This window comes from Bos indicus, chromosome X (genome assembly GCF_029378745.1).
Source record: "Bos indicus isolate NIAB-ARS_2022 breed Sahiwal x Tharparkar chromosome X, NIAB-ARS_B.indTharparkar_mat_pri_1.0, whole genome shotgun sequence".
Taxonomy (NCBI): domain Eukaryota; kingdom Metazoa; phylum Chordata; class Mammalia; order Artiodactyla; family Bovidae; genus Bos; species Bos indicus.
In genome coordinates this window covers 83112767-83125951 of record NC_091789.1, presented here as the reverse complement: position 1 = coordinate 83125951, position 13185 = coordinate 83112767, and the positions used below count along the sequence as shown (strand labels likewise).

At 39.6% G+C, this 13185-nt stretch overlaps 1 protein-coding gene across 6 annotated transcripts in view; it reads left to right on the top strand.

Moving 5' to 3' along the window:
* Nucleotides 1-2896: 2896 nt before the first annotated feature.
* CHIC1 (cysteine rich hydrophobic domain 1) overlaps nucleotides 2897-13185 on the top strand; it is a 47050-nt gene continuing 36761 nt past the window's right edge. For 2 of the 6 annotated variants that reach the window (XM_070784706.1, XM_019956438.2), the window contains exon 1: nucleotides 2897-3382. In XM_070784706.1, coding sequence (XP_070640807.1) covers nucleotides 3084-3382 — 299 coding nt within the window. In that variant the 5' untranslated portion in view covers nucleotides 2897-3083. The remainder of the gene's footprint in view (nucleotides 3383-13185) is intronic. The other 4 variants (XM_019956437.2, XM_070784707.1, XM_070784705.1 and 1 more) reach the window with 4 other exon arrangements.

The window sequence follows — 13185 nt, the reverse complement described above, 5'->3', positions numbered from 1 at the left end:
TCATTGGAAAAGACTGTGATGCTGGGAGGGATTGGGGGCAGGAGAAGGGGATGACAGAGGATGAGATGGCTGGATGGCATCACTGACTCGATGGATGTGAGTCTGAGTGAACTCCGGGAGTTGGTGATGGACAGGGAGGCCTGGCGTGCTGCAATTCATGGGGTCGCAGAGTCAGACATGACTGAGCGACTGAACTGAACTGAAGTGAAAAAAGCTAGACACAAAAGAGCACATATTGTATGGTCCAATTTATTTGAAATGCCCAGAAAAGAAATCTATACAGAAAAAAAAAGTAGATTAATTATTTCCTGGGGCTGGGGTAAAGAGTGAGGAATGACTGAAAGTGGGACTGTGATTTCTGTTGAATGTGACAGAAATGTTCTAAAAGTAGTTTGTGGTGATAGTTGCACAACTCTGCAAATTCACTAAAATCACCAAGTCATATGCTTTAATAAATAAATATCTAAATAGAAAAAGAGGAAGGGAGGAACAGAAGGAGGGAGGGAGGATGAAAGTTGTTTTTCATAAGTTGCAATTGGTTTCAGCTGTTTTAAGGTTGAAATCCACCCCCTCAAATAGTTAAACTTGTGATCTCTTGCCTCAGGTCCCCTGCCATCAGATGGGACAATTACCCCCATGCCCTGCTTAGCACGTTGGACAGAAGTTGTGCGCTTTCTTCTCCATCCACTCCTAGCTTTACTATCCTTGATGGCAGCTCAAGTATCATTTGAAAATCATGTTCTTGTGTTTTGCTGAAAAAAATGTGTTTTTCTCAGCTTGACCAATTCCAAATTCTTCTATAGTTCTGCAAAACAAATTAAGCTTGAAATCATATATGCCTTTTCAGCCCACCATATATACAGTAAAAACAGATGCGCAAATTTAACTATACTTGTGAGTTTCTCAAAGCATAGCACTTCTCTTAACTGCTTTGTTCTTTTGACATCTGACTGTCAGGGGCTTCTTTGCATCTTGACTATGGAATTTCACTGTTCCTCTCCTTCCCTCCCATCTCCCACAGCCTTAATTTCTTCACTTTCACCATAGTTCCAATACCTATTTTATACCTATCACAAGTACACTCCTTATAATCCTTTCCCTTCAAATATCCCTACCTAGTCTAATCCTGAGTGGTGAAAAGAAGAAACTAAAAGAGTCGGACATGACTGAGCGACTGAACTGACTGACCGACTGACCAGTTAAGTAGTCATCAGCATAATACTTCCCTCTAGAGATTGACTTGGTAGACTTTCATGGATAATATAAGATGTTTGGAAATTTTTTTAAATATTGCCTGTGGGGTTTTTTGTTTTTGTCTTTTGCTTTTTGAAAGAGAACTGGTGCAGAATATTGATTTGATCTTAAGTCTAAGGTATTTTGCTCTGATAAATGACATATGACAAATTATCAATGCCCAAGATAACAGACCTAACAGAAGTCTATTATAAAATTCTTTAACATTCCATCTTTAATTACAATTTCTGGTTAGTAGATAAAGTTCTCTCTGTTATAAAAACCTAGATTTTTTTGCTGAGAGTGTTGCAACTTATTTTTAAAGTTCCAAAATAATCAAGTTTTTGAGTACAAGTTTTTTTTTTTTTAATAACACAAATTTCTTGATAATAATGATGATTTGACTCAGACAGCCTAAATGCTTTGTTTTCACTGCTATACTGTTAATATAATACTCACCATACATTAAAGTGTGGCTTGGCTACATCTATTTCTTCAGTCTCATCAACTAATTGGGATGCAGCCGTCTTGTAGCAGAAAGAGCAGTGAAACTGATATTAGAATACCTGGATTACAGTATTTGTTTTATCACTTAGCAGCTGTGTTACTTTGTCTTAATGATCCTTGAATTATGGCATGAATTTTTGTGCTATTGCCAAATATGAAATAGTTTGAGACATGGATTGGAAACTCAAAATATGTGATCTCTGTAACATTTAGCAGATGTAAGGAAGGAGGTGTTTGAAAAAGAAAATCTTAGACGAAAGGTCACCAGAGACCTTAAGACATTATTTAAACTTCCTGAGACTGCTTTGTCATCTATAAAATAATGATGATGATGCCTACCCCCACAGTATTGTTTAAGGGTTAATTGAGATATTGTATGTTAGAGTCTAGCCCAATGTCTGGAAAATGGATGATGTTTATCGATGTTTCCTTGGGTTGGAACGCTCCCTTTACTCCCCCCATTTCCCTCCTCCCCGCGGAAAAAGAAATAAATTTCAAAATTCAAACATCTTTCAAGACGCCCAAAAGGCACCACTCCATGAAGCTCTTCCAAACAACTTTAGGAAGTATAGCCCTTTAGTTAAGAGTGCTGGGCTTCTGGAATCAGAAGCATTGGGCAAGTTACTTCTCCTCTCTGCATCTAGGTTTCCCATGCATAAAATGAAATCATGGTACATATTTCATAGGGTTGTTTAGTATTAAATGAGACATGTACACAGAGCACTTAGCACAGTCCCTGACACTTAGTAAGTCCTCCATAAGTATTACATAGTAGAAGAAGTAATAGAAAGTTTCCCTTTCAGTAAAATGTTAATAAAAATGCCTCCCAAGGTGTGGCAAAGTTCTGCAGCAAGTCTTTTAAACTGTAATGCTGAACAAGTGTAAGGGATTGGTGAATATTTTAAGATATATGATGCAAAGTTCTAACCTCACTTTTATAGACTATCCTTTCTCTGCACTGGAGGCAAACCGGGTAATAATACCATTATTAATTAGTAGGAAGTAAAATCAGAAGATACATCCCTGGGAGACAAGCAGCAGAAGCCCAAACAGCAGTATTAAGAGCAGCACCCGCATACCGGACCTCGATAATTCCCTGGAGTTCACCTCTAACGTCCCTTTTCCCTTGGAGCCGCGCAAGCGTACACTGATTTTGCTCCTCTCTCCCTTGTGCCCTCGCCTCCCCCCGCCACCCCTACGTCCACCCCACCACGCAGGCGCATCTCCTTAAATCCAGTCCCTACACCCCTCCTGTTTGCCTGCATTAAGTTCTCCCTCCTCTTTCTGCACCTCAGCAGGTTCACTCTTCTCCGTGAGGGTGGCGGCGATAGAGAGGTCACGTGATGAGCATCTTGCTGCCCAACATGGCGGAGTTCGATACCATCTCGGAACTGGAGGAGGAGGAGGAAGAAGAAGCGGCAACGTCGTCGTCGTCGTCGCCGTCGTCGTCGTCGTCGGTATCAGGGCCTGACGATGACGAGGAAGATGAGGAGGAGGAGGAGGAAGAAAACGAAGAGGAGGAGGAGGAAGAAGAGGAGCAGGTGGAGGAAACGCCGCCCCCGCCTCGGGTAGTGAGCGAAGAGCATCTACGGAGATATGCCCCCGACCCTGTATTGGTGCGGGGCGCCGGCCACATCACTGTGTAAGCCAGAGGGAGCTATGGGGTTTGAAAAGGCTGAGATTTGGCGACAGAGGAATAAGGCGATCGAGGGGCGTGTGGTGTGGGGGAGGGTGACTGAGGCATACAGTTAGAAAAGGACACCTAGTCTAAATGGAGAAACTGAGGGAGATAGGTGTAAAGGAAGTGAGGAGAATGCAAATGCGATGCACCAACACCAGGTAAAGAGTGAGTATAAGACAGGGAAGTCTGGGGTTCGGAGCCAGAGGGATTGGAGTAGAGGTGAGTCTCCTTGCTTCTGTGTATGCTGGCGAGAATAGTCTAAACTGCAGGATGTACCAGCGGATTCTTTGCTGTTAAGATTGGTGTCTAGTGGAAAACGGTGACTGCTGTAACAAGTGACAAGACTGAGGCTTGGACTCTTCAAAACAGAAACAGGATATATTTTGTGAATAACGTTATAGAATATCCACTCACCTACGTTTGCATCCATTCTTCTGTTTAATTCTTATGTAAATGAATACAATAATCCTTTCTATGTGTTGATCACTCTGACATTCCTTGAATATCACACAATTAGATGTTCAGGTTGAGAGGCAGCTATGAAACGTTGAAAGAGCAATAGATTGAGAGTGAGGGCTCTTGTATGTTAGTCCCAGCTTTACTTCTTACTGGCCCTGTGACCTTGGTCAGGTTACTTCGTATTTCTGGGCCGTAATATCTCTATCCATAAAATGAGGGGTTTGGAGTTAGATGGTTTCTAAACTCTTTCACCTCTGAGATAATTTAAGATACCTTCAGGAGATTTTGTATGTGCAAATAGTAAATATGCAAACATTAAATATGTATGGACATGAATCCCCTAGGAGCTGAGGATGATTTTTTGAAAACTTATGCAGAGTTTTTAAAAATTGAAATCTTGGATCATATTTGAGAAAATAAAAGGGAGAGGGCCCTCATAGCATAGTAGTTGCAAAGCCAGAGAAAAATGTAGTGGTTTTCTGGGCTTTGAAGAGTGCTTTCTCATTTTTATGTAATGCAATGGACTGTAAATACTTGAAAGTTTGAGTATTATATCATGTTCATCATCTTAAATATGCTGTCATTTACTGCATTTAAAAAACAGGACTATTTTTTCCTATTAAGTCATGCTGCCTATAATTTTGATAATGCCTCACCTACCACATTGACTTTAAATTGAGTCCATATTATCTGAAATCATGTAATATGCACCACCTCCCCCCATCATGTTAGCTTTTAATTTTAAGATGTTGAGTATCTTGATTGTAATATACTTTTGTGATCTTTGCATGAAAAGATTTTGCAAGAAAGATTTTGAAATTGTGGAAGAATGTGAGGAGATTTTTAGATCTGCCATTTGGTTAGGCAAGTTTAACACAATTTTTTTGGTTCAAGAATTTTGCAGATAGTCTACAATGTTCAGATGCCAGCTTACTACACAGTTTTACTTAGATTCCTTTCATCACTATGGAGACAATCTATTACTCAAATTGATTATGATTCTGGCACCAAAGTTTACTTTCATGCAGATTATTTCACATGACTAAACAGAAAAAGACTTTTTATTCTAGTCTGTAATTTTATATTCCAACACTCCTTCCCCTCATTATTTTCTAAAATTCAGAAAACAAAGAACAAGCAAGAAAACAGAATTTAAGTTCTCCAAAACTTATTTGTGGTTTCATTTTACTCTTCACACAACTTATAAATCTATTTTCAATTAAAAGCACTTGCCATGACACTTGCCATGCTCAGGCCCTTTTGATAAGTGTAATGTCCCTCCTAGCTTAATAATTATGGAATAAAGAGCGTGAAATAGTGGTGCTCTTAGTAACTGTTGGCATTAATTGAAGGCAAAACCTGAAAAGCAGCAAACCAGTACTTGAATTGCTAACCAATGTACATAGTTTGGAAAAGTATTTCGTTGTACATGTTCTCTGACCTAGAGAGAACATTTGATGTTAAATGTCTGAGATTTGGAGAAAAAAAAAAAAAGGTTGAATGTTTAGGAGAAAGTTTTACTGGATCTGAGAAACTGGTCTTTCTATGATAGTAAAATCTTCCTTACAACAGATAAAGTAAAGTCCTTAGGAAATAGTAAATTTAATTTTGAAATGTCTAATATATCAGCCTTTGTTTAATTTTTTCTGACATGGGAGTATTAGTTGCCCTATCTGAATGAAATATTTCTTATTCTCTCCCATCCTTATTTTTTTCATTCTTTGTGTAGTCACTTGTTCTTTAGAGGATGTTGTTTCTTTTCAAAGTTTAAGATCTGAGAACCATCACTTCAGATTCAGTATATCTTAAACCTAATATTTTCTCTCCTTACATTGTCTGTGTATTCCAGTTGCCCCATTTCTGACTCTGATACTACCATTCCAATCTTCCCAGGTAATATTTCAAGTTATTGAGTCATTTTTAACTCTTCCTTCTCCTTCAATTGTCCATTGCCAGTCTGTCCCAGAATTATGTCTTCATGCCTTTTAAAAAGTCTATTAGATTATTCATTTTTCTCCATTTCTACTGGCACCTTGCTAGTTTGGGTCATCATCATCTTCTACTTGAATTGCAGCCACAGTCTGCTGCGTCTTCCCACTCCAATCCATCTGGATGCTTATGCCAAACTAATTTTCTTAAAACACAGTTTAAAATGTCACTTTCCTGCTGAAAAACCTGCATTGGATCTTAATTAGGTTTGAATTTTATGCTTTCCTTCTCCACTTTCAGAGGTCAAGGAGTCCCTCCACTTGTTCAGAGCTCACCCCTCCACTGATGCCTTCCAAAACCTTCTTTTGCAACCTCCTTCCAGGCAGCCCCTCTCTATATACTATTACCTCACTTGTCCTCTATTAGCTCAGCCTATAACTGTATTCAGAATCTAATTCTGTAAAAATAAAATAGCCTTCTTAGACCTATGTTCCCCATTAGCTACTGTCTAATCTCTTTTCTTTCTCCAGATTTCTTAAGAGTAGCTACATTCACCATGTCTATTTCCTCTTCACCCTTCTGTTACCTGGATTTTGCCACCATGACCTCAGACAAACTGGCATCAATAAGATCATCATGACCTTCTGTTGCTAAATTAATGGGCATCTTCCATTTTCTATCTTTCTGGTCCTCTCTATTGCATATGAGACTTATAATGACTCTCTCTTAGAGGCTTTTACTCCAGGGGTCACAAACACACAGGCCTTCAGAGGCAAGACAGGTCACAGAAAATGGTTGCAGCTTGAGTAATGATGGGCCTTAGTTGAACTGGAAGGTATGTGTTTTGCCTCAAGGGTTTCAAATTCTGTTAAAAAACAAAACATTTTACCAGCCAAACAAACCTAGGAATTTCTTGGCCACTTTACTCTCCCTGGTTTCCTTTTATTTTTCTGGTTATTCCTGAACTGTCTCATTCATGGGTTTTTCTTCCTCCTTTGCTCCTTGAATACCAGTGATCTCCAGAGTTTTGTTCTCATCCCACTATTCTCATTCCTTACTCTAGATAGGTGGCCTCATCTTGATTCCCATGGTTTCAGTTATCTGATGTCTCCCAAATATGTATTGCTATACCAGACTCTGCTAAGACTCTTATCTGGGCTTCCTCACCTAATGAGTCACTGACATCTTAAATTCAACGTGTTCAAAACAGAACTCATCCTCCCCTCTCCTACAACATATCCTCACACCCCCATCCCAACCCCTCAAAAAATTCCTTCTATTTCTGAGTTCTCCAACCCAGTTAACTCTGGCAAGTGGTTCATCTTCCCCATTCAGTCTTCTCACATCTAAGAAATCAGTGAGTATAAACAATATATGGCTTAAATTTTTCTTCTTTTCCTCCCTACCACCACTTACTTCCCTGATTCAAGCCCCTTTCACCACTCTACTCATCATCTTGTCTTCATCCTAATCACCTTCACATCGATCCCTCAGTTCAGTTCAGTCGCTCAGTCGTTTCTGACTCTTTGCGACCCCATGAATTGCAGCACGCCAGGCCTCCCTGTCCATCACCAACTCCTGGAGTTCACCCAAACTCATGTGCATCGAGTCGTCCCTCAGTCTGCTGCTAAATGGAGACACCACTTTCCTCTTTAAGACTTCTGTCATTTTCTCTTCATCTGTAGGATCAAGTCTAAGCTTTAAAGCATGGAATATATGACTAGACCCTGCCTATCCATCAGCCTAATCTCCTGACATTTCCCTTTACTGCTTGTATTTTCTTATTCATAGCATGCTCATAGCTTTTCTTCCAAGGAGCAAGCGTCTTTTTATTTCATGGCTGCAGTCACCATCTGCAGTGATTTTGGAGCCCAAGAAAATAAAATCTGTCACTGTTCCCATTGTTTCCCCATCTATTTGCCATTAAGTGATGGGACCGGATGCCATGAGCTTTGTTTTTTGAATGTTGAGTTTTAAGCCAGCTTTTTCACTCTCCACTTTCACTTTCATCAAGAGGCTTTTGAGTTCCTCTTCACTTTCTGCCATAAGGGTGGTGTCATCTGCATTTCTGAAGTTACAGATATTTCTCCCAGCAATCTTGATTCCAGCTTGTGTTTCTTCCAGTCCAGCGTTTCTCATGATGTACTCTGCATTTAAGTTAAATAAGCAGGGTAACAATATACAGCCTTGACATACTCCTTTCCCAATTTGTAACCAGTCCATTGTTCCATGTCCGTTTCTAACTGTTGCTTCTTGACATGATACAGATTTCTCAGGAGGCAGGTAAGGTAGCCTGGTAGTCCCATCTCTTTAAGAATTTTCCACAGTTTGTTGGAGAAGGCAATGGCACCCCACTCCAGCACTCTTGCCTGGAAAATCCCATGGATGGAGGAGCCTGGTGGGCTGCAGTCCATGGGGTCGCTAAGAGTCGGACACAACTGAGCGACTTCACTTTCACTTTTCACTTTCATGCATTAGAGAAGGAAATGGCAACCCACTCCAGTGTTCTTGCCTGGAGAATCTCAGGGACGGGGGAGCCTGGTGGGCTGCCGTCTATGGGGTTGCACAGAGTCGGACACAACTGAAGCGACTTAGCAGCGACAGTTTGTTGTTATCCATGTGGTCAAAGGTTTTAGCATAGTCAATGAAGCAGAAGTAGATGTTTTTCTGGAATTCTCTTGGTTTTTCTATGATCCAACAGATATTGACAATTTGATCTCTGGTTCCTCTGCCTTTTCTAAATCCAGCTTGAACATCTGGAAGTTCTCAGTTCATGTACTGTTGAAGTCTAACTTGGAGAATTTTGACCATTACTTTGCTAGCGTGTATGATGAGTGCACTTGTGCGGTAGTTTGAACATTCTTTGGCATTGCCTTTCTTTGGGATTGGAATGAAAACTGACTTTTCCAGTCCTGTGGCCACTGCTGAGTTTTCCAAATTTGCTGGCATATTGAGTGCAGCACTTTCACAGCGTCATCTTTTTAGGGTTTGAAATAGCTCAGCTGGAATTCCATCATCTCCACTAGCTTTGCTCGTAGTGATGCTTCCTAAGGCCTACTTGACCGCTCACTCCAGGCTGTCTGGTTCTAGGTGAATGATCACACCATCGTGGTTATCTGGGTCATTACAATCTTTTTTGTATAGTTCTTCTGTGTATTCTTGCCACCTCTTCTTAATATCTTCTGCTTCTTTTAGGTCCGTACATTTCTGTCCTTTATTGTGCCCATCTTTGCACGAAATGTTCCCTTGGTATCTCTAATGTTTTTGAAGAGATCTTTAGTCTCTAATTAATATTAAATATATTTAACAAGAGTTATTTAATACCTTATCAATGAATTATAATTTTGGGGAAGTCGAATAACCTAACCACAATAATTGTAGTTCTAAATCTGAGATGATGATGATCATAAATGGATATTTAATGATCTTTTTCCAAAATACATACATGGCTAAATTAGCTCCCACAGATTTAAGGTTTTAGAAAACAGAAATAATGAAATGTCTCTTGTAAGAGTTGTTTCAAAAACACTGTACATCTGAGTGATATAGCTTAATAGCTATGATTTTTCTTCTTGATATTTTTAGGGTAAATATTTGGATCCAGTGTATTGAAATACAAGAAAAATTTTATCTCATGAGATTATTTTCTTATTTTTAGGTATTATTAAACTCCTTATTTTTCTTAAAGTATATAATTATTTACCCTCTATCAGATCAGATCAGTCGCTCAGTCATGTCCGACTCTTTGCGACCCCACAAATCGCAGCATGCCAGGCCTCCCTGTCCATCACCAACTCCCAGAGTTCACTGAGACTCACGTCCATCAAGTCAGTGATGCCATCCAGCCATCTCATCCTCTGTCATCCGCTTCTCCTCTTGCCCCCAATCCCTCCCAGCATCAGAGTCTTTTCCAGTGAGTCAACTCTTCACATGAGGTGGCCAAAGTACTGGAGTTTCAGCTTTAGCATCATTCCTTCCAAAGAAACCCAGGGCTGATCTCCTTCAGAATGGACTGGTTGGATCTCCTTGCAGTCCAAGGGACTCTCAAGAGGCTTCTCCAGCACCACAGTTCAAAAGCATCAATTCTTCAGTGCTCAGCCTTCTTCACAGTCCAACTCTCACATCCATACATGACCACTGGAAAAACCATAGCCTTGACTAGATGAACCTTTGTTGGCAAAGTAATGTCTCTGCGTTTGAATATGCTATCTAGGTTGGTCATAACTTTCCTTCCAAGGAGTAAGCCTCTTTTAATTTCATGGCTGCAGTCACCATCTGTAGTGATTTTGGAGCCCAGAAAAATAAAGTCTGACACTGTTTCCACTGTTTCCCCATCTATTTCCCATGAAGTGATGGGACCGGATGCCATGAGCTTTGTTTTTTGAATGTTGAGTTTTAAGCCAGCTTTTTCACTCTCCACTTTCACTTTCATCAAGAGGCTTTTGAGTTCCTCTTCACTTTCTGCCATAAGGGTGGTGTCATCTGCATATCTGAGGTTATTGATATTTCTCCCAGCAATCTTGATTCCAGTTTGTGTTTCTTCCAGTCCAACGTTTCTCATGATGTATTCTGCATATAAGTTAAATAAACAGGGTGACAATATACAGCCTTGATGTACTTCTTTTCCTACTTGGAACCAGTCTGTTGTTCCATGTCCAGTTCTAACTGTTGCTTCCTGACCTGCATACAGGTTTCTCAAGAGACAGATCAGGTGGTCTGGTATTCCCATCTCTTTCAGAATTTTCCACAGTTTATTATAATCCACACAGTCAAAGGCTTTGGCATAGTCAATAAAGCAGAAATAGATGTTTTTCTGGAACTCTCTTGCTTTTTCCATGATCCAGCAGATGTTGGCAATTTGATCTCTGGTTCCTCTATAGTAGAGGTATATAGTAGTAGAGATGAGAGTTTGTCAATGCTCAGATATATAAAATTCTCATTAAAATTAATCTAAAAAAGCTGAAGTTATTACATATAGAATTTCAAAAGATAGCCAAATTTGTCAAACAGTGCATTTCTGCAAAAAGTTAAATAGCAATGCAAATGTTGCCTTTTCTGTAAACAGCTGTCTTTGAGAAATAACAGTGAAGCATTGTTAATTTGTGTTTGTATAAGGTAAATCTTTTATAAGATTTTAGGCTTTGAGAATACTGAAGCTATAGTAATTTGTCATTTTACAAAGCAGCAAGACATATTTCCATATGGAAGATTAGAGAAATTTAATTTTTCAAAATATCTTTTAATCATATGTCATAGACTTTCCTTTTTCTTGGTGTAGTAAATAGAATTCAATGCACATGCTTCAGAAACAGTGTTACTATAAGTGCAAAGTTTTCTAGTGAAATGTGTTTTTCTTTGGCAGAATTTTAATACATTTTATCTGTTTTCTTAAACAACTTAACATATAAACTTAAAATTTGTGCAGGATTTTCAGAGGCTGATGTACAGCCATTTTCAAAAGAATTAAAGACAGTGCAAGGTGTAAAGAGGAAGAAAAGCAGAAGAGCAACTAGAGGACCCACATTTCTTTGCCTCAATTTCCTTTACTGCAAAGAATTGTCCAAGAAATTAAAACTTGGGACATTGCAGACATTTGACAAATACAATCATTAAGAACCACCAGTGGGTCAGCTTCAAACACATAATATGCTCTTTATTTAATGAACCTGATAAAATGAAAATGTGAGCAGTTCTCAAATTCTTCTGTCTAATGCTGACAAACTCCACATCTTTACTCATGTCTCTCACTGATCACTCACTAATGGGTAGATGAGTTTATCTAACCTCTGTGAACTCACAGATCTTATTAACTTAATGGTGCTGAGATGTTCATCATTTAGCAGTAGCCATTTCAACATTTTCCTAGTAACTACTAAGTAAAATGTTGTACCACAGATTATTTAAGTCCTCATTTTAGGTGCTTAATAAATATCTAATGTAAAAGTTAAGGGAAAAAAACGCTGGTAGGCAAGAATGCAATTGCTACTGCCTTTTAGCCAAAATTATGAGAATGTATCAGAGAAGGCAATGTCACCCCACTCCAGTATTCTTGCCTGGAAAATCCCATGGACGGAGCAGCCTTGTGGGCTGCAGTCCATGGGGTCGCTAAAAGTAGGACACAACCGAGTGACTTGACTTTCACTATTCACTTTCATGCATTGGAGAAGGAAATGGCAACCCACTCCAGTGTTCTTGCCTGGAGAATCCCAGGGACGGGGGAGTCTGGTGGGCTGCCATCTAAGGGGTCGCACAGAGTCGGACATGACTGAAGCGACTTAGCAGTAGCATGAGAATATATTGGCCCTAGTTTGCCTACCTTTATACCTTTTAAAGTAGATAAATGTAGGCCATAATGGAGTATTTTAAGAAGTAAAATGACTTCCGTACCATTTCCTTCCCTTCCCTTACCGTTTCTATTTTTTGAATTTTTTTGACCATGCTGCACAGCTTGTGGGGTCTTAGTTCCCCAGCCAGGGATTGAACTTGGGCCCTCCTCAGTGAAAGCACGAAGTCCTAACCGCTGGACTGCCTGGAAATTCCCTGCTTTACCATTTCTAATATACTTTTTATGTGTTAGAAAAGACAATCTCTTTTTATATTAGAGAAGAAAATTTGTAATGTGAATTTAGAAAGAATTTTTTGAGAACCTGAGCACTGAGATAAACACTATGAAGAATACAGAAAAAGCAAAGAATAGGTCTTGCTTTACAAAGTTACAGGAAATTTGCCTTTAAGAAACTCATGTGGATCAGCAAAGAATAAAGGAAAATATCTTTAATACTTTTGAATTGTATAGTACAGATTAAAATTGGCTATCAGTTTTCAGAGAAAGGGAAATCCATGAAGACTTGCAGCAAGGGTTGGAACTTGGCTTGAGCCATAAAGACTGCACTGGATTTAAACCAGGGAGAGGAAGCAAAACCAGCAAGAGGATGCTAAAGCTGAAACTCCAATACTTTGGCCACCTGATGCAAAGAACTGACTCATTGGGAAAGACCCTGATGCTGGGAAAGATTGAAGGCAGGAGGAGAAGGGAATAACAGAGGATGAGATGGTTGGATGGCATCACTGACTCGATGGACATGAGTTTGAGTGGGCTCCAGAAGTTGGTGATGGACAGGGAAGCCTGGCGTGCTACAGTCCATGAGTCGCGAAGAGTCGGACACAACTGAGAGACTGAACTGAACTGAACTGAGGAAGCAAGAGAAACCTCATAAGCAAAGAGCCAATGTAACAGTGGCAGTGGAAAGGAAGTAAATGTTATAAGAATGATTTCAAAGGAACAAATAACAGTATTTGGGACCACTTGGATATAAGCAAGGTGTGAAAAGTAGGAGATAAAAGGTACAAAAATGATACCAGGATCTAGGTTAAAG